Raw genomic sequence first — 24,877 nt, 5'->3', positions numbered from 1 at the left:
AGAGAGAGAGAGAGAGAGAGAGAGAGAGAGAGAGAAGTGGGGCTCACCCAAAGCAGGGCTCATACTCACCTGAACTGGGGATTGATTGAGCTCACCTGATATGGGACTCGAACTATGAACCATGAGATTATGACCTGAGCTGGAGTCAGATACTTAAAGACTAAGCCACCCAGGCACCCCGGTTTTTATTATTTTATTTTTTTAAATGTGGGGCCAAAGAGTTCTTTTATTTACCTATTTATTTAGTTTAGTTATTTATTTTGAGAGAGAGATAGGAGCAGGGGAGAGGGAGAAAGGAGAGATAGAATCCTAAGCAGGCTCTGTGCATGGGGCTTCATTTCAGGAACCGTGAGATCATGACTTGAGTTGAAACCAAGAGTTGGGCGCTCAACCAACTGAGCCACCCAGGCGCCCTTGAGTATATGTTTTTTTAAACAGATTTAAACATTTAAACAGATAAAAGTACCAGATTAAAATACTACCCCATCAGGTTGCCTTGAAAATTAATACATTAACAAGCAAAATATCTATTAGCATAACACTGAGTACAGTTTATTTTTGTTTCCAGCTTTTTGTTGACACAGATTCGTTATCAACCATGTTTCGCGTAGTCTTCGTAACAACCCTATATGGATATGTACCAAGGTTATTCCCATTCATGGATGGGGAAATGATGCATTTTAAGTTAGCTTGCTAATGAATGCCTAACTACTGAGAGGTGAACCCAAGATTCAAAGCTAGGGAAGACTGATATCAAAGGTCCTGCTATTATTAACTATGCTCTAGGCCTTAAGTAAACGATGCTCTTGTTTCTCTTTATTCCTTGTCAGTGTTTTATTTATTTATTAAAAAAATTTTTTTTTAACATTTATTCATTTTTGAGAGACAGATAGAGACAGAGCAGGAGCAGGGGAGGGGCAGAGAGAGGGGGAGACACAGAATCCGAAGCAGGCTCCAGGCTCTGAGCCGTCAGCACAAAGCCCAATGTGGGACTTGAACTCACCAACCATGAGATTGTGACCTGAGCCAAAGTCGGACGCTTAACCAACTGAGCCACCCAGGCGCCCCCCTTGTCAGTGTTTTTTAAAAAAACTTTTAAGTTTACTTATTTATTTTGAAAAAGAGAGAGAGAGTGAGCAGCAGAGGGGCATAGAGAGAGGGAGACACAGAATCCGAAGCAGGCTTCAGGCTCTGAGCTGTTAGCATAGAGCCCAATGCAGAGCTCGAACTCATGAACCATGAGATCATGACCTGAGCAGAAACCAAGAGTTGGACGCTAATCAAGTGAGCCATCCAGGTGCCCCAGCACCGAGTGTTGATAACAAATCTTATGGAGAACAGGATTCACAATCTTAAAAAAAGAAATCGTTGTTATTAGACCATTAATTTTTCAACAGTGTTTTAGCATTTGTTAACCAGAAAATTTCATTAGGTAGAATATACTCTTCTCAGTGAATTTTGGGTAACCAAGAAATCACTATGTAAAATAAACATGCCCAAGTTAAGAAACAAAGCTTGAGAATACAGAGATTTTCAGTTTTTTTTTTTTTTTTTTGAGACAGTGAGAGACAGAGCATGAGCAGGGGAGGGGCAGAGAGAGAGGGAGACACAGAATCCGAAGCAGGCTCCAGGCTCTGAGCTGTCAGCACAAAGCCCGACGCGGGGCTCGAACTCATGGACCGTGAGATCATGACCTGAGCTGAAGTCGGACGCTTAACCGACCAAGCCACCCAGGCGCCCCCTTTTTTTTTTAATTAATTTTTTTTAATGTTTATTTATTTTTGAGACAGAGCATGAACAGGGGAGGGGCAGAGAGAGAGGGAGACACAGAATCAGAAGCAGGCTCCAGGCTCTGAGCTGTCAGCACAGAGCCTGATGCGGGGCTCGAACCCACGGACCGCGAGATCATGACCTGAGCCAAAGTCGGATGCTCAACCGACTGAGCCACCCAGGCACCCCGAGATTTTCAGCATTTTAAACAGTAAGTTCTAGAGACAGAAAAATTCAGAAGAAATGAATTAGACTTTCAAAAACTAGTACTTAATCTATGGAAAACCGTTAACGCCCCAAATACTTAGTGTTCGCAACTGCAGCACACTAAATTGTAGAACAAAACACACTAAACACTAGAAGTTACTCTTCTAGTAACTCTGCAAATAGCCACCTCCTCTGATCCCAAATGAAAGGAGGTTGTCATCAGAATGGTGGTCAGCTGATGCCATTCTTTTATTTATGCATGTATCTTCTTGGGGAAAGCAACTACTGTTTAAATAAGTCAGAGGAATCTTACATTTCTTGGCAATATGAGTATAGAAGTGGGATTTTCTTGGTCTTTATCAAATGAATACTAAAGTTGGGGAGAAATCAGTTGTTTGATGCTTCAACTTTGAAAATGTAAGAAAACATGGGCAAGGAAGTCTCAGTTGCAAATGGTCTACACATCCTTTAAGATTTGGGGGTGCCTGGGTGGCTCAGTCAGTTGGGTGTTCAAGTCTTGATTTCAGCTCAGACTACAATCCCAGGGTCATGTGATCAAGCCCCATGTTGGGCTCCATGCTGAGTGTGGAGCGTGCTTGGGATATTCTCTCTCTCTCTCTCTCTCTCTCTCTCTCTCTCTCTCTGCCAACCCCGCCCCCCTGCTCGTGTGCACACACTTGCACACGCTCTCTCTCTTGCACACTCTAAAAAAAGATTTGAATAAAAACAAAAAAGAATACCCTTTACATCTACACATACAGAATTATCACACAGAGCCATGTCTCAAATGTCACTTATTCCATAAATCCTTTCTTCTTCTTATCTGGAAGACAGCTCTTTTTCTTCTAACCTCACTTAACATTTTTCCTGAATTTCCTATGTCACTTAATTTGTATCCTAATTACATATATATGGAATTGATCTTCCTGATGAGACTGAAACATTCTTGAATCTAACATCTGTGCCTCGTTCATTTCCTGTGAGCCTTCTTTTTATTCAACCTAGGTCTGTCTCATTTCAAAGTCAATGCTCTTTTTAACTCTACCATGAACCCCTTCTAAAGCTTTTCCTCTGTTTTTAGTTACTGGTTTAGTTTGAGATGGTTCTATAGAGGAGGATTTGAAATAAAAATCTAGATGGAGAGGAGTCAGGTAAAAAAAGGAAGTTGGAATTGAGAGAGGTTAACAATAAAGCATGTACTTTCCTAGGAGAGTTCATGTTTATAGAAGAGTTTTCATCCTTAAATGAGGCACAGAACAAAACAATGTAGGTTCTGTTCTGAAAACAGAATGGTTCACATGTGTTAGGCAACCTTTAAAATACCCCGCTGACCAGGAGCTTAGAAATGAGGAATCAGTCAGAGATGGGAAGAGGAAAATAGGTCAGCAAGCATGACTTCCAAAGTCCAATTGTATCACGGTGGTTTGAAGACCATCTGGCTGGTGGATGGTGGCCCAGTGACACCCAAGATGATTCAGCTAATTTGGATAAGGGTGTTCCCTTCCTTCCTTTCTTGCTGATCCTCAAACCACCTGTCCAAAGTTGTCTGGGCAGCCAAGGCTGCTCAAAGAGAATGACCTTTTCCCATGAAGATCACAGGTAGTAGATTCTGTGGTGAATTATGTTTTAAAGATGAATGAAAAGAGAGGCGCCTGGGTGGCCCAGTCGGTTGAGTGTCCAACTTCGGCTCAGGTCATGATCTCACGGTTTGTGGGTTCAAGCCCTGCGTTGGGCTCTGTGCTGACAGCTCAGAGCCTGGAGCCTGCTTTGGATTCTGTGTCTCCTTCTCTCTCTCTGCCCCTCCCCCACTTGTGCTCCATCTCTCTCTCTCTCAAAAACAATTTTTTAAAAAAGATGAATGAAAAGAAAAAGTAAGGCTCATGATTGTATGTTTGCCACAGATTTTACCTAAATAAATAAATAGGCTGATGAGAAATGCTGTTCAATTCTCAGACGTTCCTTCCAAACCTTCAGGAAGTTCTAAACTCCCTAAACTCCTTCCCTGGGGTCCTCCAAAATCTACATCAAGTGGTGATAGTTTTTATTTTTATACTACTTAATTTTTTTCATACCCACCACTATAGTTTTCCCCAACCAGATAATGACATTATGAGAGAAGGAATTTATGTTTTTATTTGAGAGGTTATCAATAAATTAGTTAAGGATGTTACTGTAGATCGGAAAAACTGCACTTTTTCCAATTTAATTTAATTGGAAATTTAATTCCAATTTAATTTTCAATTTAATTTTTTAGTTAAAAATTTTTTTTAATTAAATGTATTTATTTATTTATTTTTAAATTTACATCCAAGTTAGTTAGCATATAGTGCAGTAATGATTTCAGGAATAGAATCCAGTAATTCATCCCCTATGTATAACACCCAGCGCTCATCCCAATAAGCGTCTTCCTTAATGTCCCTTGCCCATTTAGCCCTTTCAGCAATCCTCAGTTTATTATCTATATTTAAGAATCCCTTTTGTTTGTCCCTTTCCCTGTTTTTATATTATTTTTGCTTCCCTTTCCTTATGTTCATTTGTTTTATATCTTAAATTCCACATGAGTAAAGTCATATATTTGTCAGAAAAACCACACTTCTGATTTAAAAAAAATTTTTTTTAATGTTTTTGTCTTACTTTTGAGAGAAAGAGAGAGACGGAGAGACAGAGAGTTGGGGAGGGGCAGAGAGAAAGGGAGACAGAATCTGAAGCAAGCTCCAGGCTCTCAGCTGTCAGTGCAGAGCCCTACATGTGGCCTGAACTCACGGACTGTGAGATCATGACCTGAGTGGAAGTCGGATGCCTAACCGACTGAGCCATCCAGACGTCCCAAAACCACACTTCTGATTCGTTAAATGCTCCATTAGTGTTGTTCCCTTACTTCTTCATTTACCATGACAAAACAGTTTATTTATATATAAAAATAAAGCTATTTTCATTATTATTATTATTTTTTTAATGTTTATTTTTTTGAGAGAGAAGCAGAGTGTGAGCAGAGGTAGGCAGAAAAGAGGGAGACATAGAATCTGAAGCAGGCTCCAGACTCTGAACTGTCAGTGCAAAGCCCGATGTGGGGCTTGAACTCGTGAACCATGAGATCATAACCTGAGCTGAAGCTGGATGTTTAACTGAGTCATGTAGGTGCTCCCTTTTAAGATTTTACTAAGCAAATTAAAAAAACAAAACAGCGACTATACCTCCTTTAAACAATTGAAAGTTTTTTAAAAATAAAGCTTATATTGGTTTAAATTTTATCATGCCCACATTTCCCAAACTCAATGCTCTCTTCCAAAAAAACCACAGGATGATTTATTTGTCTCATTGCCAGCCTAAATTCACAAATATTTCTTTCTGCAAAGTCATGTTGACTAGATGTGACAAATTGAATTTCTTTCTTCTACCCGCATCGTAAGCATATTTTTTCTAGGCTACTCAGAATTCCAGTAAGGTAGTCCACAATTAAAGATAAAATAGGAATTATGCTAATAGCACTCCCTGGGTAATCAACCTGTCCATTCTTTATGAGGCCTGCCTCATCTCACTTAGTATTCAAAAAAGCACAACTTCTGAGAAAGAAAAAAATTAAAGCTCTTGCTCCTATAAAGATATTCTAAAAGATTCAGCCTGCCTTGTCGAGGACTGTAATATCTTACAACCCAAGTATACTTGAGCCTTGAGCACCTCTTCCAAGACCACAACAGTGACTTCCTAATTGGGTTTCCCTCTCTGAGATATCCTTGACATGCTATTAGACTAACCTACCTGAAGTAGAGCCCTGATTGGACTATTTCACTGTTCAAAATGCCTTCAACAGCTCTGAGTACCTAATACATGAAAATCAAACCTTCTGAGATTTATTTTTTTTTTTTAAGTTTATTTATTTATTTTTTTGAGGGGGGGGGGGAAGACAGAGTGCAAGTGGGGGGAGGGGCAGAGAGAGAGGGAGACACAGATCTCAAAGCAGTCTCCAGGCTCTGAGCTGTCAGCACAGAGCCTGACACAGGGCTTGAATGCACGAACTGCGGGATCATGACCTGAGCTGAAGTTGGATGCTTAACCCACTGAGCAACCCAGATGCCTCCAAACCTTCTGAGATTTAAATTCAAGCCTCTCATTTGATCTTGATTTACTTTTCAAATCCCATCTTCTATTACTCCCTTTCACATACCATTACTCTTCTCCCCATTCCAAACCCTTATTTTTCTTATTTCCATGTTTTTGTTTATACTATTTCCACATTCTTATCTAACCATATTCATATTTTAAAATCCAATCTACTCATCAGAAATAGCTTACCAGGAAATAATATTCATCTTCTCTGAACTTGTATTAAAGCTTTATCTTTTAGGACACCTTGTTTTAGTAATATACATGTGTTATTTTCCTTATAAGACTAGAAGTTCTTTGAGGTTAAGACACTTTGTGCATGATCTACAAAGTGGATATATGATAAGTAGTAGCAGAATAAATTAAATCAATAAGAAGTATCCAACACTGAAATGAAGCATCAAGGATACAGTTGAAAAGCCTAAATATGGTTCACCCTGGGTGCCTGGGTGGCTCAGTCTGTTAAGCGTCCAACTTCGGCTCAGTTCATTATCTCCCAGTTGGGGAGTTCGGGCCCCGCACTGGGCTCTGTGCTGACAGCTCAGAGTCTGGAGCCTGCTTCAGATTCTGTGTCTCCCTCTTTCTCTGCCCCTCCTCCACTCACACTCTAAACATTAAAAAAAAAGCCTTAATCACCCCATTCACTTATTCAACAAATGCTAAAAAATTTTTTTTTAATGTTTATTTACTTTTGAGAGACAGAGCATGAGCAGGGGAGGTACAGAGAGACAGAGAGGGAGACACAGAATCTGAAGCAGGCTCCAGGCTCTAAGCTGTCAGCACAGAGCTGGATGTGGGGTTCGAACTCACGGACCGCGAGATCATGACCTGAGCCAAAGTCAGACACTCAACCGACTGAGTCACCCAGGTGCCCCAAATTACTCAACAAATATTAAGCAAGTGCTATATGCTAGGATCTGAGAATAAAGTGGTCAAGAAGATAGTAGGCCAGCCTGCCAGAAGTTTATAATTTAGTGTGGTGCATATAGTCCTACATTCTTAAAATGTTGAGCTGGTGAGAGAGCTATAAGCAATAAAATCCTAGTTGAGAAAAAATCCTCATTGAGAAACTCATTTAGAAATGGGCCTCTCTTTTCTATAAGGCCCAGGTGACATCACATAAAGGACAATTTTTACTTTTTAAATGAACTATGAATATTACTTAACTATGAAGGGAGTTAAGATTACTGAAGGGAATGATGTGAGATGAAGTTAGTCATAATACCTCACATTTCAACACTTATTATATTCCAGGTGCTATGCATTATTTTATTTATTTTGAATAATAGAAAACTTGAAGTTCTGTTTTCTGTGTGTGTGTGTGTGTGTGTGTGTGTGTGTGTGTGTGTGTGTGTTTTAAGTAGGCTTCATGCCTAGCACAGAATCCCAACATGGGACTTGAACTCACAACCCTGAGATCAAGACCTGAACTGAGATCAAGAGTCAGGCACTTAACCAACTGAGCCACCCAGGTGCCCCTGGAGGAGTCTTTCAAAAAGCAATCCTTCAAGAAATTATTGGTTGTGAATTAATAAGGAGGAAGTGGAGAGTCAACCCAGATGGAAGAAACAATAGGAATAAAGACATAAGTGTTGGAGAGACCAAGATATGTGTGTGTGTGGGGGTGGGGTGGGGGTGGGGTGGGGGTGGGTGGGTGGCATGAACAGATACATGGAGAGGGTCTAGTGCTTTACTATGCATTAATGAGAAAGGAAGGCTCATTAGCAGAAGTTGGGGAGGTAAATACAAAGCCTTAATTCCAACTTTGAAACAAGACTCTGAAACAAAGATCTGCTAGGCAAGAGTTATAAAAGAATTCTGACCAAGAGGACAAATACAGTAATATAGTAAGAAAATAAACCCTGTGTTGTATGCACCTGTTGAAAATGGAAGATGCTCGAAGCTGGGACTTTTGCTTTAGGGCTGTAACAATAGAAGTAGAATCACAACTGTAATGAGTTCTTACTGTTTGCCAAGAATAATGCTAAGTATTTTATAAACATTCAATTCTTCCAACAAATCCATAGAATTAATTATCATTATCAATCCCCCCTTTAAATGTGAGGAAATGGAAGTTTATAGTGTTTAACTGGCTCAAGTTCACTCTGCTAGTAAATGACAGAACAAAGATTAGGACTCGGATGTGTCTGAATTCCAAGCTTATGTTCTTAATCACTGTACCATACAGCTGCCCCAGTATTACAATTACCAAGAGTATAGCAGCAGAAATGCTAATAGTCCCTTATATATATGTATGAGCTGCATGGATTATCAAGTAGTTTTACCTACATTTAGTGCTTGATCCTCATAACTACCTGCTGACACAGATGAGGAAGGTTATGAGTGTGGCTTTTACCGAAAAAACAAGACTCTGAGAAACTACTTTAACAAGGCCGTCTTGTTAAAGAATCCACAAGAACCGACATCTTCAGACTTCTTGTCCAATGTTCTTTTAGCACTCTTGTTCACTATGCCGGCACACAACTGCATGAAGGGATTTTGTTCTCTGCTATATCCTTGGTGTCTAAAACAGTATCTGACACACAATAAGGGCTGAATAAATATTTTCTCACTAAAGGAATGAATATAAGATCCCATTAGTGTATAATAATAGTGCTGTTCACTATGCTAACTATTATCCGGTCCAACTTACTAATGATAAGGTTATATTTCATCTGTTTGGTGATGACTTAAAAAAAATTTTTTTTAACGTTTATTTATTTTTGAGACAGAGAGAGACAGAGCATGAACAGGGGAGGGGCAGAGAGAGAGGGAGACACAGAATCTGAAACAGGCTCCAGGCTCTGAGCTGTCAGCACAGAGCCCGACGCGGGGCTCGAACTCACGGACCGTGAGATCATGACCTGAGCCAAAGTCGGACGCTTAACCGACTGAGCCACCCAGGCGCCCCTGTTTGGTGATGATTTAAATGAGTGAGCGCTTTCAGCGACATGTCACATGAGTCATGCTTGAGTACTTACTAAAAACAGCTGAGGAGGGGAAAATGCATAGTGACAGGGTCACAAAATCGAGAGGGAAGGGGTAAGGAAGTGGGCAGGAGAGCAGAGACACCTCTAGACTTTACTGGCCACCCGGAGCAGGGCTATCACTCACTATTTGGTGGCAGTTTTTGGAGGCCAACAGTCTACAGAAAAACTAAAAAAAACCCTCTTTATAATTCAATTCATATATTCAATTATAATATAATAAAATGTATTTTTTACTGGTGACCAAATGATTAGAACCATTTCTGTGGTTAGCACAGTTAAGAAAATGAAAAGCATAGCTAATTTGTATAATATACTTAAAATTGAGTTAAATATACTTAAAATATTTGAATAAACAGTTTACATTAATTGAGCATTTACTCTGCACCATGAGCTGTACTAAATGCTGTGTGTGTGTGTGGGGGGGGGGATGTGTATTTTTATATATATATAACTTCCTTAGCTCTTTACAAGTCTATGAATGTTTGGTAGTAATAGTATTTAGCCTCTCCAGACCCCACCCTCTTCTTCTGTAATGTAGAAATAATAATGCTGTCTCTCAGAGGACTGGATGTAAGTGGGATAGGAGATCACATTTTGAAGGCCTTTAAGACAGTGTTTGGCACAGTAGACTCAAGATTCAATCATCCCCTTAAAATTCAGTTCCAAAGCGATTTTTTAAAAGTTTATTTATTTATTTTGGGAGGGAGGGAGGGAGAGAGAGAGAGAAGAAGAGAAAGAAAGAGAGAGGGAGAGAACACGAGCAGGGAAGGGGGCAGAGAGAGAGAGGGAGAGAGAGAATCCCAAGTGGGCTCTGTGTCCCATGCAGGGCTTGATCTCACCAACTGTGAGATGACCTGAGCCGAAATCAGGAATCAGATGCCTTAACTGACTGAGCCACTCACCAGGTGCCCTCAAGGGGATATTTTGATGGGAACATTCATAACTAACAATACTATAGAAAAAAAAAATTATTCTAAAATATGATTCCCCTTATTCCCCCCACTCCCTCCAAAAGATTTATATGGCGTTCTGTAAAGATGAAAATATTAGGAATTAAGTACTAGCATTTATTGAGTAGCTATTGTGTGTCAGGCACAAGATATATATGTCTTATTTAATCCTGACAATCCTATGAGGTGAAACTATTGTTACCTCCCTACATAGAAATAAAGGGAGGACAGAAGAGGTGCTCTAACTATCCAAGGCCAGGTGTCTAGAATAGTTACACTAGGATTTGAACTGAAGAGTATGGCTCTGGGGTCCTTCCTTTCTACCAACATGCTAACTGCCTTAGGTCTTAGAGTGAAAATACCCATTGCTGGCAAGCTTTGGCTACATGGCAATTGGTAGAGAGTCAATACCTATCAATACAATCTTTTATGATAGAAATTGGTCAATATAAGTAAAGATTTTGAACATATTATACAGCTTATGACTCAGCAAATGTACACTGGGGGAAATCTATGCTATAGAAATAAAGGCACCATTACCTAATAATTCTCTCTCTCACACATACACACTCACAATGTTTATTTTGGTATCCTTTTACTGGCCAAGCCTTGGAAAATCATCTGGACATCTGTCAGTTGGAAATAATAGAGTATACCAAAATATGGCCATGATACTAAGCAAAAAAATAATTTTTTTAATGAATAGAATCTATACCAGAAGCATGTATACTATGCATTTCAGATGTAACCTACCTAAAATCAACCTCTTAATTTCCACTTCTCTGCTGAAGAGCAGTTATTCTTCAAGAGACTAATAAAAGGCACCACCACCCACCTTCTTGGTCAAGCCAAAAATCTAGGTTTGTTCATGAGTCTCTCGTTCTCCTCAGCTTCCACATTTAATCAATCGAGTCTGATTCACCATCTAAAACACCAAAAATCCACTCACTTTTCTTTGCCTCCAATACCAAACCACCATCTGCATCTAACTGCAATCAGGTCTCACGGTGTCTGATGTCTTTTGGCATATTACTTTTACTTTCCCGTAGTCCATTCTCTACCCTGTGAACTGTACATCAAGTCATTTCATTCCCCCCATCACGAACCCTGCAGTGGCTTCCAGCCCACATAGGATAAAACCCAAACTTCTCACTCTGACTCACAAAGCTCTTGCCCCATACCAGTCTCCAGGCTCCCAATACGCCTCCAGCCATATCCCTCAAATGCTCCAGCTCATTCTCACTTGAGAGTTATTTCTGTTCCCTCTGCAAAGAAAGCTCTCCCCCTTTATCTTTGTGTCTGGCTCCTTCTTATCATTTTGACCTCATTTACATTTCCCCTGTCCAAGAGGACTACCCTGACACTAACCAAAGTGTTACTTTGGATCACAAGCTACTTGCCTTATTTTAATTCTCTCCAAGTCACAGACCACTGTTGATAATTCTCTTGGTGTATTTATTCATTAATTTCCTTATTAGAATGTAAGCTGAACCATAGCAAGGAGCCTTCTGTTTTATTCACACCTATGTCTCTAACACCTAAGACCATTTGATGCATAATATGCACTCCTCGAATGCTGGCTGAATGAAAAGAATGTGTACTGTACAATCAGGTTTTTACTAAAAGAGACACTATTCACATATAGCTGTTTATTTTTGTGGTAGAAGAAAAGGAGAAAATATGGAAAGATACTAAACAGTAAATATTAACTTCCTTGGGGAGGTAGGGAAAGGAAAATTAACTTTTTCTTCTAGTAACTCTGTATGGTTTGACTAGTTACAGTAAGTATTTTTTTTCCTTTTTGGAATTAAAAAATAAAAAAAATGTAAAGAGAATGTAATATTCCCTCAGCTGAGGAGACACTTGATTATATAGCTAGTTAGCTATCTAATGTACATCTATCTGTCTACTTCTAGAAGCAGATCAGCAGGTCCATGTGATGGCAATCTTGTACTAGTAATTTTTCCATTAACAGATTAGGTATTTAAAGATACTTCTGATCATAGGTATTAAAGTATTTCAAAAACATAAAGAAAGAGGTACTGACAGCTACCAGAGGGGAGGGGTGTGAGGATGGAAGACAGGTGATAGGGATTAAGGAGGGCACTTGTTGTGATGAGTGGCTGGTGTGGTACGGAAGTGTTGAATCACTAACTTGTACACGTGACACTAACACTACACTGTATGTTAACTAGCTGGAATTTATTTAAAAAAAATTTTTTTTAACGTTTATTTATTTTTGAGACAGAGAGAGACAGAGCATGAACGGGGGAGGGGCAGAGAGAGGGAGACACAGAATCGGAAGCAGGCTCCAGGCTCTGAGCCATCAGCCCAGAGCCCGACGAGGGGCTTGAACTCACGGACCGTGAGATCGTGACCTGAGCTGAAGTCGGACGCTCAACCGACTGAGCCACCCAGGCGCCCCTAACTAGCTGGAATTTAAATAAAAACTCAAAAAAAATCATTTTTCCAATAAATTTTGAAATGCTCTGTTAGGACAAATTATAGATCTAGAAGAAACTTGAAGGAACTTTGAGGAAAGCAATACTTATATATTAAGTTCTAATGTCTTTGATATTACTTTATAATCATACCTCAAATACTTTCTAATTAGGGAAATTTCCTATTTAGCACATTCTGTGAATTTTGAATACCAGGTACTGACAATCAAAAATGCTAGAATTGGAAAAAATAATCATGACAGATCCATCTAAGTCACGGTAAGCTCATTAGGAGCCATTTTACCTCAACAGAAGATGGGTAACTTGATGGTAATGGAAACGGAGCAACGGCCATCTGATTGACTGCATCTTCATTTCTGTGGATGGGAAAATAGGCAGAATCAGTACACACCAAATGCTAAGTTTCTGGCTCAAGACACAACCATTTCCTCTGTTGAAAATGCAAACACAGCACCTTAGAATAAAAAATATGTACAGATGTATACTGGTTTTAAGCATGCAAACCTATTAAGCACAAAAAGGGATGTATTACCCCAGGGACAGTAAGATGTGATTATTAGTGACAGAAAATGATGATGTTAGGGGTTAGCTAGATCCTGCTTACTAAGTCAGGATCATTTTGGAAAGACATCAACTCTTTCAGCACTGTCAAGTGTAAGTTTTTTGAATGGCCGTGTGTAACCTCTAGGCCCATTAATGTCCAGACCATTTTGTTCTTTGAACTGGAAAGGTTCCCGGCTCCCTCACTTGGCTTCTAACTTTGTTATGCCAAATGAAGGTCGATGGGATGTGTATGACAGGCCCTGCATGGGTGGGCACTGTGAGGAGGAGTGATGGATGGGGAGAGCAGAGATCCAGACAAATGTGGGTCAATCCCACTCCTCCTCATCCTAATGGGAGCAGAGAAGGTGGGAGCTAAAACTTCATCACCAGGGTCACAGGTACAGAACAACTCCTAGAATACCAGCTCTGATTATTTGGGCCCATTTCCATGACATTACCAGCAAAGGATAGGTGGTGATTTCGTGGGAGATTTAACCTTTACTATTCATTCATGATGCATAACCAGTAATAATTATCTCAAGATTTATGTGAAGTTTGACTTTAGGTTTCACAACATAAACCAAGGAAGATCACAAAAACGCTTCTTCCTGGTACGTAAAGCTCTAAGACTGTTCACGGATCTCTCTCCATATGACCAGTATATCCAGGATAGCCACTACCTGACTTGGTATGGCATTCAAAATCCAAACCCAATGTATTTTTTACTTCTCACCAATAGGAAAAATACATTGGTCCATGCCATTCCTGCTTTGGTGCTTTAATCATATCACTGCATTTACCTGAATTGTCTTTCTTTATTAAATTTCTAATCCACCCATCCTTCTCCTCCAGTGTGAGTTCAATAACCTCAATTAAGTGAATTATTCCCTTATGTTAAAAGACTATCTCTATATTGATGTCTTCCAAATTAATATGGTTAGCCCAGGTCTTTTTCTGAGCTTAATATTTGCATATCTAACTCCTACTTTATATTTCCACCAGATGTCTTACAAACATCTCAAATAAAATATATCTCTTTATCCCACTAGTTGCCAGAGGGTTTCATGATCAATCCTCCTCACTTGAGTAAATATCAACAAGGTCTGCCCCACTGTTCAACCAGGAACTGGGGAGTCATTCTTGAAACCTCTAACCCCTCAGCTGTATATCCAATCAAGAAGCCTTGTTAATTCTACCTTCAAAATGTATCTTGAGTCTTTCCACTATTATCATTTCTTACCAGAGTTAACGTTAAGAGCATCCTATTTCTCCAGTCTATTCTTCACCCGGCAGCATTATTATGGTTCTAATACATAAATCTGGTTATATTTCTATCCCCTGCTTAAAATACCCCTATGGCTTATTATACTTAGGATCAAGTCCACAATTGTTAGGGAGGCTGTAAGGCCTTGAGCAATCTGTCTCAGCCCCCATCTCTGGCTTGTTCTCTCTTCTCCTGGCTCACTTGGTTCTAGTCTAGTTACATGAGCTTTCTTCCCATTTCTCAGCTGAGCCAAGCTCCATCCACCTCAGGGTACTAGCTAGCCCTATTCTCTTCCGCTCTGCTCAGCCGTTGCCCAAATCCTTCGTCTGATTTATATTCTTACTTCTTTTTCCTAGCTGACCATAAACATCATTTCCTCAAATAAGCCTTCTAGGACCTCCACTATATGCATATGGCACCCTATACAATAATTGTAGTTCTTGTCTTTCATAATTTACCTAACTGATCTGCATAAACATGTGCTTCTAGATGGTAAGCACTCCGAGGACAGGAACCATGTCCTTCCTACTCTCTCTTACATTAACTAGGGCAAACAGTACCTGGCAAACAGTCTGTACTTAACAGAGTTGTTAAGTGAACTGAACTGCAAGAAGTCTAGGCTGATGTAAATTTTATGTGGAAATAGACAGAGTATATATAAATAAAAAGATGAAGTCTAGGTACCATTCCTTATTCTAACCTTCTAAGGTTCTTGGATTATCTAGCATATGAGTCAAACCAAAGCAAGAGGGAGAAAAACTAGAACCATAAAGTGACACAGCATATGAAGAATGTATCTAGTTTTTCTGACTGCATCACAGATGCCTTGAGCATGCACTATTACATTAAGAGATGGCTATTGTTTTTCAGGGAGTACAATCCATTCCTCAGCAGTTTGCTCATACACAGAAGAAGCAATCAGTTACCTCTGGATAAGTAACAGCATTTCAAAGAGGTAATTCCCTTTCACATTCATTTTCCTCCACTGAATAACATAATAGAACTCAGCTCTAGCTTAGAGCTGAAAGCCAACAGGACACGTCTGCTCCAGACTCAGAACTCACGGGGCAGAGTACATTTGGCAGTAATTAAGCAGATGGCTTTTCATACTTCTTTCAAAGGTTACCGGCATTAAAAATATGGCTGCACATAAATTCTTATTGAGAAGTCATGATTACCTGGACCAAGTTACTTCAAATCAGCCAAGTTATCCCTTCATAATTTAATGATTTTCTCCAAATGAGTATGACTTTAATGGCCTTTAAATTCTATATTAATTTTTTTAAACTTCACAAAATAGAACACTACAATTACTCTCAATGGAGAGAAAAAAGTGCTTTAAAAAGTTATAGTTCATAATCCTTTATAATCCACTTACCAGGGAGTGTTCACACACCTCCACGTCAAGTAAGCAAAGACCTGACAATTTTCAAGAGAAATGAGTAGGAAGAGGGAAGCCAAAGGACAGAAGGCATTCACACTTCAAACAAGCAGTCAGCCTGAATGACTTCTGGGGACCCTTTGACCCTTCCTCTCTTGTGATTCTCACAAGGAATAAAATCTATTTGCTTTATAATTTACCTTTCCTTTCCAATATAATTAATGTAAGTTTCTTAGGCCCAGGCGCCCCATACAGGACACAATCAGAAATTGTAATTGCTTATTGGTATTTTCATAATTATCGTCAACAGCTGTTGAGAGAGAGAATGGAGTGCTACCATGGGTAAGAGTGAGAATACTTTTCCAGAGTACAGAACCCTGTATGTATATGTCTGTATCACTGTATTTTTCATTCTCTATTAAAATTACCTGTGCTGTCCTCTCTCCCCCTTGAAGCCCAGGGATGGGATCTTATCTTTTTGCATCCCTCCAGCTTGTAGGAGGGTACCTGACAGAGTAGGGGTACTATAAACGTCTGTTGAATAAAGGTGATCTTAACAAGGCAGGAAAAAGACATGGAAACAGAACTATCAAAACTATGTCCTGTGTTTTTCAAGCTGCTTCAGTGAGTTAATGATAGTGTACTGCCTCTAGCCAGGCAGCTATCAGTACTTGCCACATTAAGGGACATTTCTTGGGGTGTCTGCCTAGCTCACAGTAATTCCCTGAATGGGCCAGAGTAGCAATGTCTACATTGTGTAACAATGACAGCCTGCCTCAACCTTAGTGGATGGAGGGAGAAAACACCTGTCTCAGTTTGGGCCAATCAGATTCTTTCCCAGGGACTCAAAATTTAGGACAGACACAGAGATCAGGAATGTAGTAGCTAGATAATAACAAATGAAGTGCTCAAGGCTAAAGAGGGGGTTGAGAAATCGCTTCTGACATCTCTGGAGTCATCCTGATTTCTTCAGTCTTAGATGTAAAGCCCCTTCTTAAGAGCCCCCGAGACATCCTTGTATTCTTACAATGCATTCTCCTTTATTTTTTTTAAATGTTTATTTATTTTGAGAGAGAGGGGTGGGGTGGGGGAGAGGGATAGGAAGGGCCAGAGAGAGAGAGAGGGAGAGAGAGAATCCCAAGCAGGCTCTGTGTTCTCAGCATAGAGCTTGATGCGGGCTTCAATCTAATGAATCATGAAATCATGCACTGAGCTGAAGCCAGGAGTCTGATGCTTAACCATCAGAGCCACCCAGGCGCCCCCTGCATTCTCATTTAATTTAAGCTGGCTAGCATTTACTAATTAGAGTAAACTCAATAATATAGCTCTGATTTTGTTTTGAATACATTTAGTTTATTTAACAAATATTTATACTAGGGGTACAAAGATGAAGAAAACATCATTTCTGCCTTTGATGGTATTAGCCATTAGTAAGGAATATAGCTATATAAGTAAATGGACAATTACAATAATGGAATTAACTATACAGGGACTGTCAATTTAGTTCTTCTCCAGTTTCTAGGAACACCCCCAATTCAGTTTCTTGTAGAATATACTTATATTTATCACAAATATACATTCTAGATCCTGATTTCAATTCTATTTTGTTACAAAAATACACTCATTGGTAGTTGTGTTAAATTCTAAAAAGGTTCCCAAGATAGTTGCCGTCTGGTTTACATACTGCATAGGATCAATTTCACTTCCATGATTAAGTAATATTAAACAGCACAGCTGACTAAAATACAAAGAAAGATGATCAAGTGGAGCCTGACCCAATCATACCGGCCCTTTAAATCTGGAGATATCACTCCCCAGAGCTCCAATGCCCTGATCTCCTAAATTAGTAGTTATTTCACAGGAATCCTAAAGAATGCTTGGAGGTCAGAGACAGGATGTCAGAGATTAGAAATATCATTGCTGGAGGATGCCTGGGTGGCTGAGTAGGTTAAGTTAAGCATTGGACTCTTGGTTTTGGCTCAGGTCATGGTCTCAGTTTCATGGGGTCGAGCCCTGCATCTGGCTCCACGCTAAGAATGTGGAGCCTGCTTGGGATTCTCTGTCTCCCTCTCTCTGTCACTTTCCCAGTCGTGCTATCTTTGTCTCTCCCAAAATAAATAAATAAAACCTAAAAAAAAAAAAAAAGTGCCATTGCCGGTTTGAGGATGGGGGAGGCCATGTGGTAAAGAATATGAATGGTCTCTAGGAGCTGAGAGTAGTCCTCATTTGAGAACCAGCAAGGGCATACAAGACATCAACTAGGGTGAACTTGGAAGTTGAATTTTTTCCAAGATTTCAGACAAGAACTTAGAACGGACAACACTTTGATTTCTGCCTTGTGATACACAGCCATGCTGTGCCAGACATCTGATCTAAAGAACTGTGAGCTAATAAATAGGTGCTGTTTTAAGCTATTAAATTGGCGGTGATTTGTTACACAGCAAGAGAAAACTAGTACAGAGCACAATTCTTTGATTTGGAAAATATGGTCACCAGAAACATACCCATATATCACTGTTCTAAATGTCTTTCATGGATTAACTCATTTAACTTGCATTAACAGCCGTATGTGGTAATTACAATGATTTTCTTCATTTAACACAGAGGGTAAGCAACCTGACCAAACTCACAAAGCAAATGAATAGTACAGCCAAGGTTGAAACCTGGCAGTCTGGCCTCAAAACCCACTCTTTTAACTACTACACTACAGTGTTTCCCATTTTAACAACCTGCCCCAGAGCCACATATGTCTTCTCTTACATACCCAAGCCAATAGTCCTAGACTCATCTTAGGGAAAAGTTCTACTAGGTCACAATTTACTCTTAAAGCTATTTCATAATTTTCCTTAGGGCAAGAAGCATGAAAGGTTCTGAGTTTGCTCACTCTATCAACTTTTTGTACTTAAGTTCTGAGCGTCATGTCTTCATTACCTAGTCTTTGTACAGATATAATGACTATAAAATGCTTTAAAATACTCATCGTGTTTGATAGTGCATGTAGCATGGTAAAAAATACAGCAGAGTGTAATTCCCTCAATATTCTTCCGTGACCATAATTAGAACTGATCCTAAATCCTCTGGCTTGTACTTTCCTTCTTTAAAGTTGAGCCAGTACTTGAACCAAGTACTTGGTAATCATGGAAATACATGTTGAGATGGAACATGCTGCCTTGTACTTTTTTTTTTTTTGCGCCTATTTTGGGCCCTTGTAGTTTATTCTTTATTTTAAAAATTTTTTTTAATGTTTATTTATTTTTGGGAGAGAGCACGTGCACACAAGGTGGGGGGATAGGGGCAGAAAGAGAGGGAGACACAGAGCCCAAAACAAGTTCCAGGCTCTGAGCTGTCAGCACAGAGCCCAATGCAGGGCTCTAATTCATCAACTGTGAGATCATGACCTGAGCCAAAGTTGGATGCTTAACCGACTAGGCCACCACTAGGCACCCCTACCCAGTATACTTAAATACAGAAGCAGAAAGTAGAATGGTAGTTGCCAGAGGCTGCAGGGGAGGGGAGGGAGAATGGGGAGTTACTTTTTATCAGGTACAGATTTTTAGTTTTACAAGATATAAAGACTTCTGCAGATAGGTAGTGGTGACAGCTGCACAACAGTGTAACGTACTCATTGCCACTGAACTGTACGCTTAAAAATGGTTAAGATGGTGGACTTTATGTCATACATATTTTACTACAATTTAAAACAATTAAGCAAGACACAAGAACAACAAAGTGTGCAGAGAATATATTTGAATTACTTAGAATGTCACTTAAAAATCATTATGGTCGGGGTGCCTGGGTGGCTCAGTTGGTTGAGCGTCCGACTTCAGGTCAGGTCATGATCTCACGGTTTGTGAATTCAAGCCCCACGTCGGGCTTTGTGCTGACTGACGGCTCAGAACCTGGAGCCTGCTTTGGATTCTGTGTCTCCCTCTCTCTCTGTCCCTCCCCTGTTTGTGTTCTGTCTCCCAAAAATAAATAAAAAACATTAAAAACAAAATCATCGCCTCCAGACTGCTGTGGTTCTGCCACTTGGAAATTCACTTTCACTAAACCCGTAGGATCTTATTTTATACCAACAAAACAGCACTATATGAAAAACAGAAGTTTTGTGCCTGAATTCAGCCAGGATAGCTGAGTAGGCAGATTTCATTTTTTAAAATCTATTCTAAAATGATTACAACTGCCATCTAGTGCCTAGCCCAGTGTTTAAATACACACACAGAGTTGAATAAATGAGTGATACAGGAACACAGCTAAACAGGCCTAAATGTTATTTTCTGATTGTACTAAATATAGTGATGGGAGACACTTGAGGACAGGAAAAATAAACTCTACATTTGCTTTATTAATTGGGACACGACACTGAATTAACATGTGGCTAGGAAAGCTCAATATAAATGAACCAGAAGTAACATATAAAACAAAGCACATCATTATATTTCAGTGGGAGCAAAACTCCTTTCTGTAAAGATTCCAAGAGAGGTTTCAAACTCTATGAACAGACTGAATAGTTTACAATTTCCAATTGTAAGAAACCTCCCAAATAGCAATATGCTGAATCTGAAATAAATGACCAATGACAGTAGAATTATGAACTTTATTTACTTGGCATTCCAAACAATGTCAGTAATGAGGGCTGCTGGGAGTAACTCAGCATCCAGACCCACATTTCACAAACGTGGCCCCAGGCAAGTTCTAAATAACTGTTGCCAGTTGTGCAGAGGAAAAGGTAGCTCATAAAGTATCTGGCAGTGCAGGTTGGTGGGAGGGTTGATGTAGAGAGCCTAGGACTGGATGGATGGGATGATTTAGCCTAATATGTTTCTCAGAGAGGTTCTTTCTGAAGGATAACGTAGTAGCTACCCTCAGCCATTTGTCTCTTTATCCTGGCTGGCAAAGCCTTAATGGTGTTCAGATATCCAGCCCTCACTAAAAGGCCATGTGCTGGGGAAAGGTGACTTCTTCCACCGCAGGTAAAAACGCAGGATAAATCCTGCCTAATTCCTCTGAGATAATCATGGCAATCCAATCTCATTTCAAGAGCCAGTGAATGGTTTGGCAATGGGAATATGTCATACTGGAGATACGCAGTGGAGACCTGCTCAGAGGTCTTGTGATTTGCTGAAGAAGTCTGAAGGATAAAAATTTGTCAGAACCAAGGGTAAAAGCCTGTGGGTGACCAGAAAATGTGCAGAAGAAACCATCTCACTCCGGCTCCTGGTGATTTGTTCAGATAGCTGACTTTTATTACCCTTCTCATTCATTAGGATTCTTTGGCAACAAGCAAGAGAAATGAATTTGGACCAACTAAAGCAAAAGGGAATTTATTAAAGGGATACAGGGATCTCACAAAACACAAGCAGGCTACATGATTAGATTTGGAACATACAGGAACTAAGAGGCCTCCAGAGGACAAGGAAGCAGGAAAACAGAATGATGTCATAGCAGGAACCTCCTATTAAGGCCCTGTGGTTTCATGAATAAACATCATTTATATAAAATCACTCACGTAATGTGAGTGCTTCCTATTCTAAGCAAAGGTATCATATTGCCTAAGTTTAGGTCACATGACCAACCCTGGGCCACATCTCAGAAGTGAAAGACAGGGCCCCTTCAGCTTACACAGAGGAAGAGAGGCATCTAGCTGTACTGTTTTTACTGTTCTACCATAGTACATGTATTGTGTGGGTGTGCGTGTTTCAAAAAGAAAGTCTATCTAAGGAAACAGATATTCTACAAGGAAAGGAGAAGTACTGACCAGCCAAAAAAAAAAAAAAAAGGAAAGAGAAACTTCCCAAACATGATTAGAAAACCAGGCACAATTAGGTGTTTGAGTGCTAAACGAAATCAAACAAATATAGTCATAATTTTCCCAAGCTGGTACCATGTTAAGGATGGGGAGTAGCAAAGAAAAGAAGAAATTACCGATTTCCTGAAATAAGATAATGAAATAAAAATGATTTTTTTCTTTTTTATTTATATATATATATATTTTTTTATTTTTTTTATTTTTTATTTTTTAAATCTACATCCAAATTAGTTAGCATATAGTGCAACAATGATTTCAGGAGTAGATTCCTTAATGCCCCTTACCCATTTAGCCCATTCCCCCTCCTACTTTTTTCTTTTTTTAAATGTTTTATTGTTTATTCTTGACAGAGACAGAGTATGAGTGGGGGAGGGGCAGCGAGAGGGAGACACAGAATCCAAAGCAGGCTCCAGGCTCTGAGCTGTCAGCCCACAGCCCGATGCAGGGCTCGAACTCACAAGCTGTTAGATCATGACCTGAGCCGAAGTCAGATGCTTAACTGACTGAGCCGCCCAGGCACCCTGAAATAAAAATGATTTTCAAAGATACTTTATAAGTCATGCAAGAAAGTTTGATAGCAACACTTTATCTAATATACTGAATTCACCTGATTCACGAATGGCCCCAAAATGGCAAAATTTTGGGTTACTTCAGGTTGACTAGCTACAATTACCTCCAAAAAAAAGGAAAACTTATGGCTTCTGTGGATATTCAAAAGAATATGCCATAGGCTTTCAAGATGATTCCAGAACTGGAATCCACCCAATGGAATCGTAACTGAATTAAGTGTACAACTTCCCAAGGTTACCATAGTAGGTCAAAGGGAACAACGCTTCTTATTTGGATGCATAACATCCAATGTCTTGAGAAAAGATCAAAACACAAAACACTCCAATTCCACCTTGTTCTTGAACTAAAAGGCTTATAAATTCTACTTACAAAATAAAAGTAATAAATAATTAAAATTACTCTTTAATATGGAGAGTACAATAAACAAGTATCAAAAAAATTAAGAAAGAGTCCGCATTGCAGAGCACTTGAGAGACTCACATGGGTCTACCATATGGTCCAACTAATCACAGAAGAGCTTTGAAACTGAAGAGTGTCTCTATCTTCCTTCCTCCTGCAAGTCCTAGAAAGAACTCAATGCTAACGACAGGCCTCTTCCTCAAATCTTGTCACATATCTCATGGATGATATTTTATTGTGTACTTGAAAAGGGGCATTACATTCTTTAATGGTCCATGAGAGTTGGAAGTATGCTTCCTCACAGATTTCAAAGCAGCTGATGTACACAGCTCATCCAATGATACTTTCAACGACTGCTTTTCTTGTAGAAGTAAATGGTCAGGTACATTGGGTATAATATCCAATCTCAGAAACCTTTGGGTTTCTGGACACACTATAGCTTTGCTTACTTATCCTTCAGGTCTGAGCTTCAGCATCTTTCTCTGTAATACTCTCCCAAAGGCTCCAAAGTTTAGGTTAACTGTGTTTCCTATACATAAAGTACCCAGTACCTTTATCACTGGATGAGGTATCACACTGCTTATTCTCTGCCTCCTCCTTTAAGGTAGAGATTGTAGTCTTTGTATCACGGACTCCGCAGCCCCAGCACAAGTAGGTACCCTGCAAATACTTGTTGAATAAATGCATGAATAGTTCTTTATGAAAGTTAAACTCATGCTTATTCCCACGATCTTTTTTCCTTCTTATTTAGATACAAAGAGCATAGCAAGGATTTTAAAAACAGGCATTTAATTCACTTCTTCAGATGGACTTCTCCCACAGATGACTGTGACATTCACATTAATTTCAAGTCAATATCATCTTTTCAGGATATGGCCAGAGGATAACGGGCCACCCTATATTTTTAGTGACAAAAACAAGACATATGCTCAATCGATACTGTATGGTAGCTCCCACGGTGAGTCCACTGAGTCAGTAGGGCTTGACAGCCAGCACTAAATCTTTCCATGGGGTTCAGTTTCACTTGGCCTCCCCTAGCCCCAGGAGTTTTTATAACAGTACACATTTTCCACATGTAATTAAGTAATGGAGAGTGAGTTGTTATACATGACATTTAATTTTCAGTAGTGGGGGAAGGTATGACAAGAGCTCCAGGCAAGATCATTAATCTCCTCGGATCCCTGCACTGCCAAATACAGCAATTCATTCTTTCTTGTATTAATATAGCTCTCCTCCTGTACTTAAGTTATAGTGCTTGTGTAGAGGGGATAATGTCAAATAGGAAAACCCACAGAACTGAAATGTGTGGTACATAGTAAGAATTCGAGATTGTAAAATGCATCTGGACTATCCATTGTGGAATAATTTAGTATATCAGAGTTCCTGTGCGTCATAGGCACAAGTACATGATTACCAGATTGTCCAAAATCTAATTTGGGGGCAAAAAGGGAGGGAAGAGTGATTATGTAAGTCATGTATACATAGCAGCAGCAACTTGCTAATGTCACTAATGACTCACAGGCCTCTTGTGAATTAAAGGTAATTAGTATATGAATAAATACAAGTGTTAAAAGAATACGACAAGGACATGATCACACAAATGTGTATCACTATAGACTAAAGGCCCTAGTTAATTAAAATGTTGCCTGCAGCATATTTTAACAGCTTTCTGTGATTACTGCTAATCATACTCTGAAATCTGTGGCTAGTTCCCATTTTTATCTCAATTGTCAATAAATTTGGAAAAAAGTTGCTGAGGCATACAAGCCAAAAATTTCTCTATAATGGAAATGCACAGAGAATCAATAATTTAAACTAAGGAAGGCAATATTACCAAATAGAAGCACTACCTATAAAGAAATACAATTTATAAGCCTAAGTTTTTAAAGTAACATTATATAGCATAAGTTAGGCAGCTTAAAAGTATAATTGCACCTGTTGTGCTGAGGTGCTTTAAGTGCTAACTTCCTGAATCGATAGCAAATCAGTATTTAACTGCTTTAAGATTTGGTTCCCAAATAGGCACAACAAGGGATCTCGTACCAATAGTCTAAAGGAGGTAACCTATAGGCAGAGGTTGAAAAATGTGGGGCGCCTGGGTGGCTCAGTCAGTTAAGCGTCTGACTTCCACTCAGGTCATGATCTTGCGGTTTGCTCTGTGCTGACAGCTCAGAGCCTGGAGCCTGCTTCGGATTCTGTGTCTCCCCTTCTCTCTGCCCCTCCCATGTTCATGCTCTGTCTGTCTCTGTCTCTCAATAATAAATAAATGTTAAAAAAAAGAAAAGTGTATCTAATTGAGTGATGAACTAGATAATCAGCCTGAAGGAGAGAGGATGATAGGTTGAGCAGCATCTAAAATGCACAGGTTACCATATTTAAATAGGACACCAGTCCACCATTATACCCCCACTGGTGACATATGCAGTGG

General features: G+C 39.5%; 1 protein-coding gene across 1 annotated transcript in view; it reads right to left on the bottom strand.

Moving 5' to 3' along the window:
• PATJ (PATJ crumbs cell polarity complex component) overlaps positions 1 to 24,877 on the bottom strand; it is a 362,131-nt gene that overhangs the window by 95,123 nt on the left and 242,131 nt on the right. Inside the window, exon 31 of the mRNA XM_042997423.1 lies at positions 12,767 to 12,839. Within this exon, the coding sequence (XP_042853357.1) occupies positions 12,767 to 12,839 (73 nt within the window). The remainder of the gene's footprint in view (positions 1 to 12,766; positions 12,840 to 24,877) is intronic.

The sequence above is a fragment of the Panthera tigris genome, chromosome C1, assembly GCF_018350195.1.
Source record: "Panthera tigris isolate Pti1 chromosome C1, P.tigris_Pti1_mat1.1, whole genome shotgun sequence".
Lineage (NCBI taxonomy): Eukaryota > Metazoa > Chordata > Mammalia > Carnivora > Felidae > Panthera > Panthera tigris.
The sequence above is the reverse complement of the archived record's forward strand: the minus strand, read 5'-3'. Positions and strand labels throughout refer to the sequence as shown.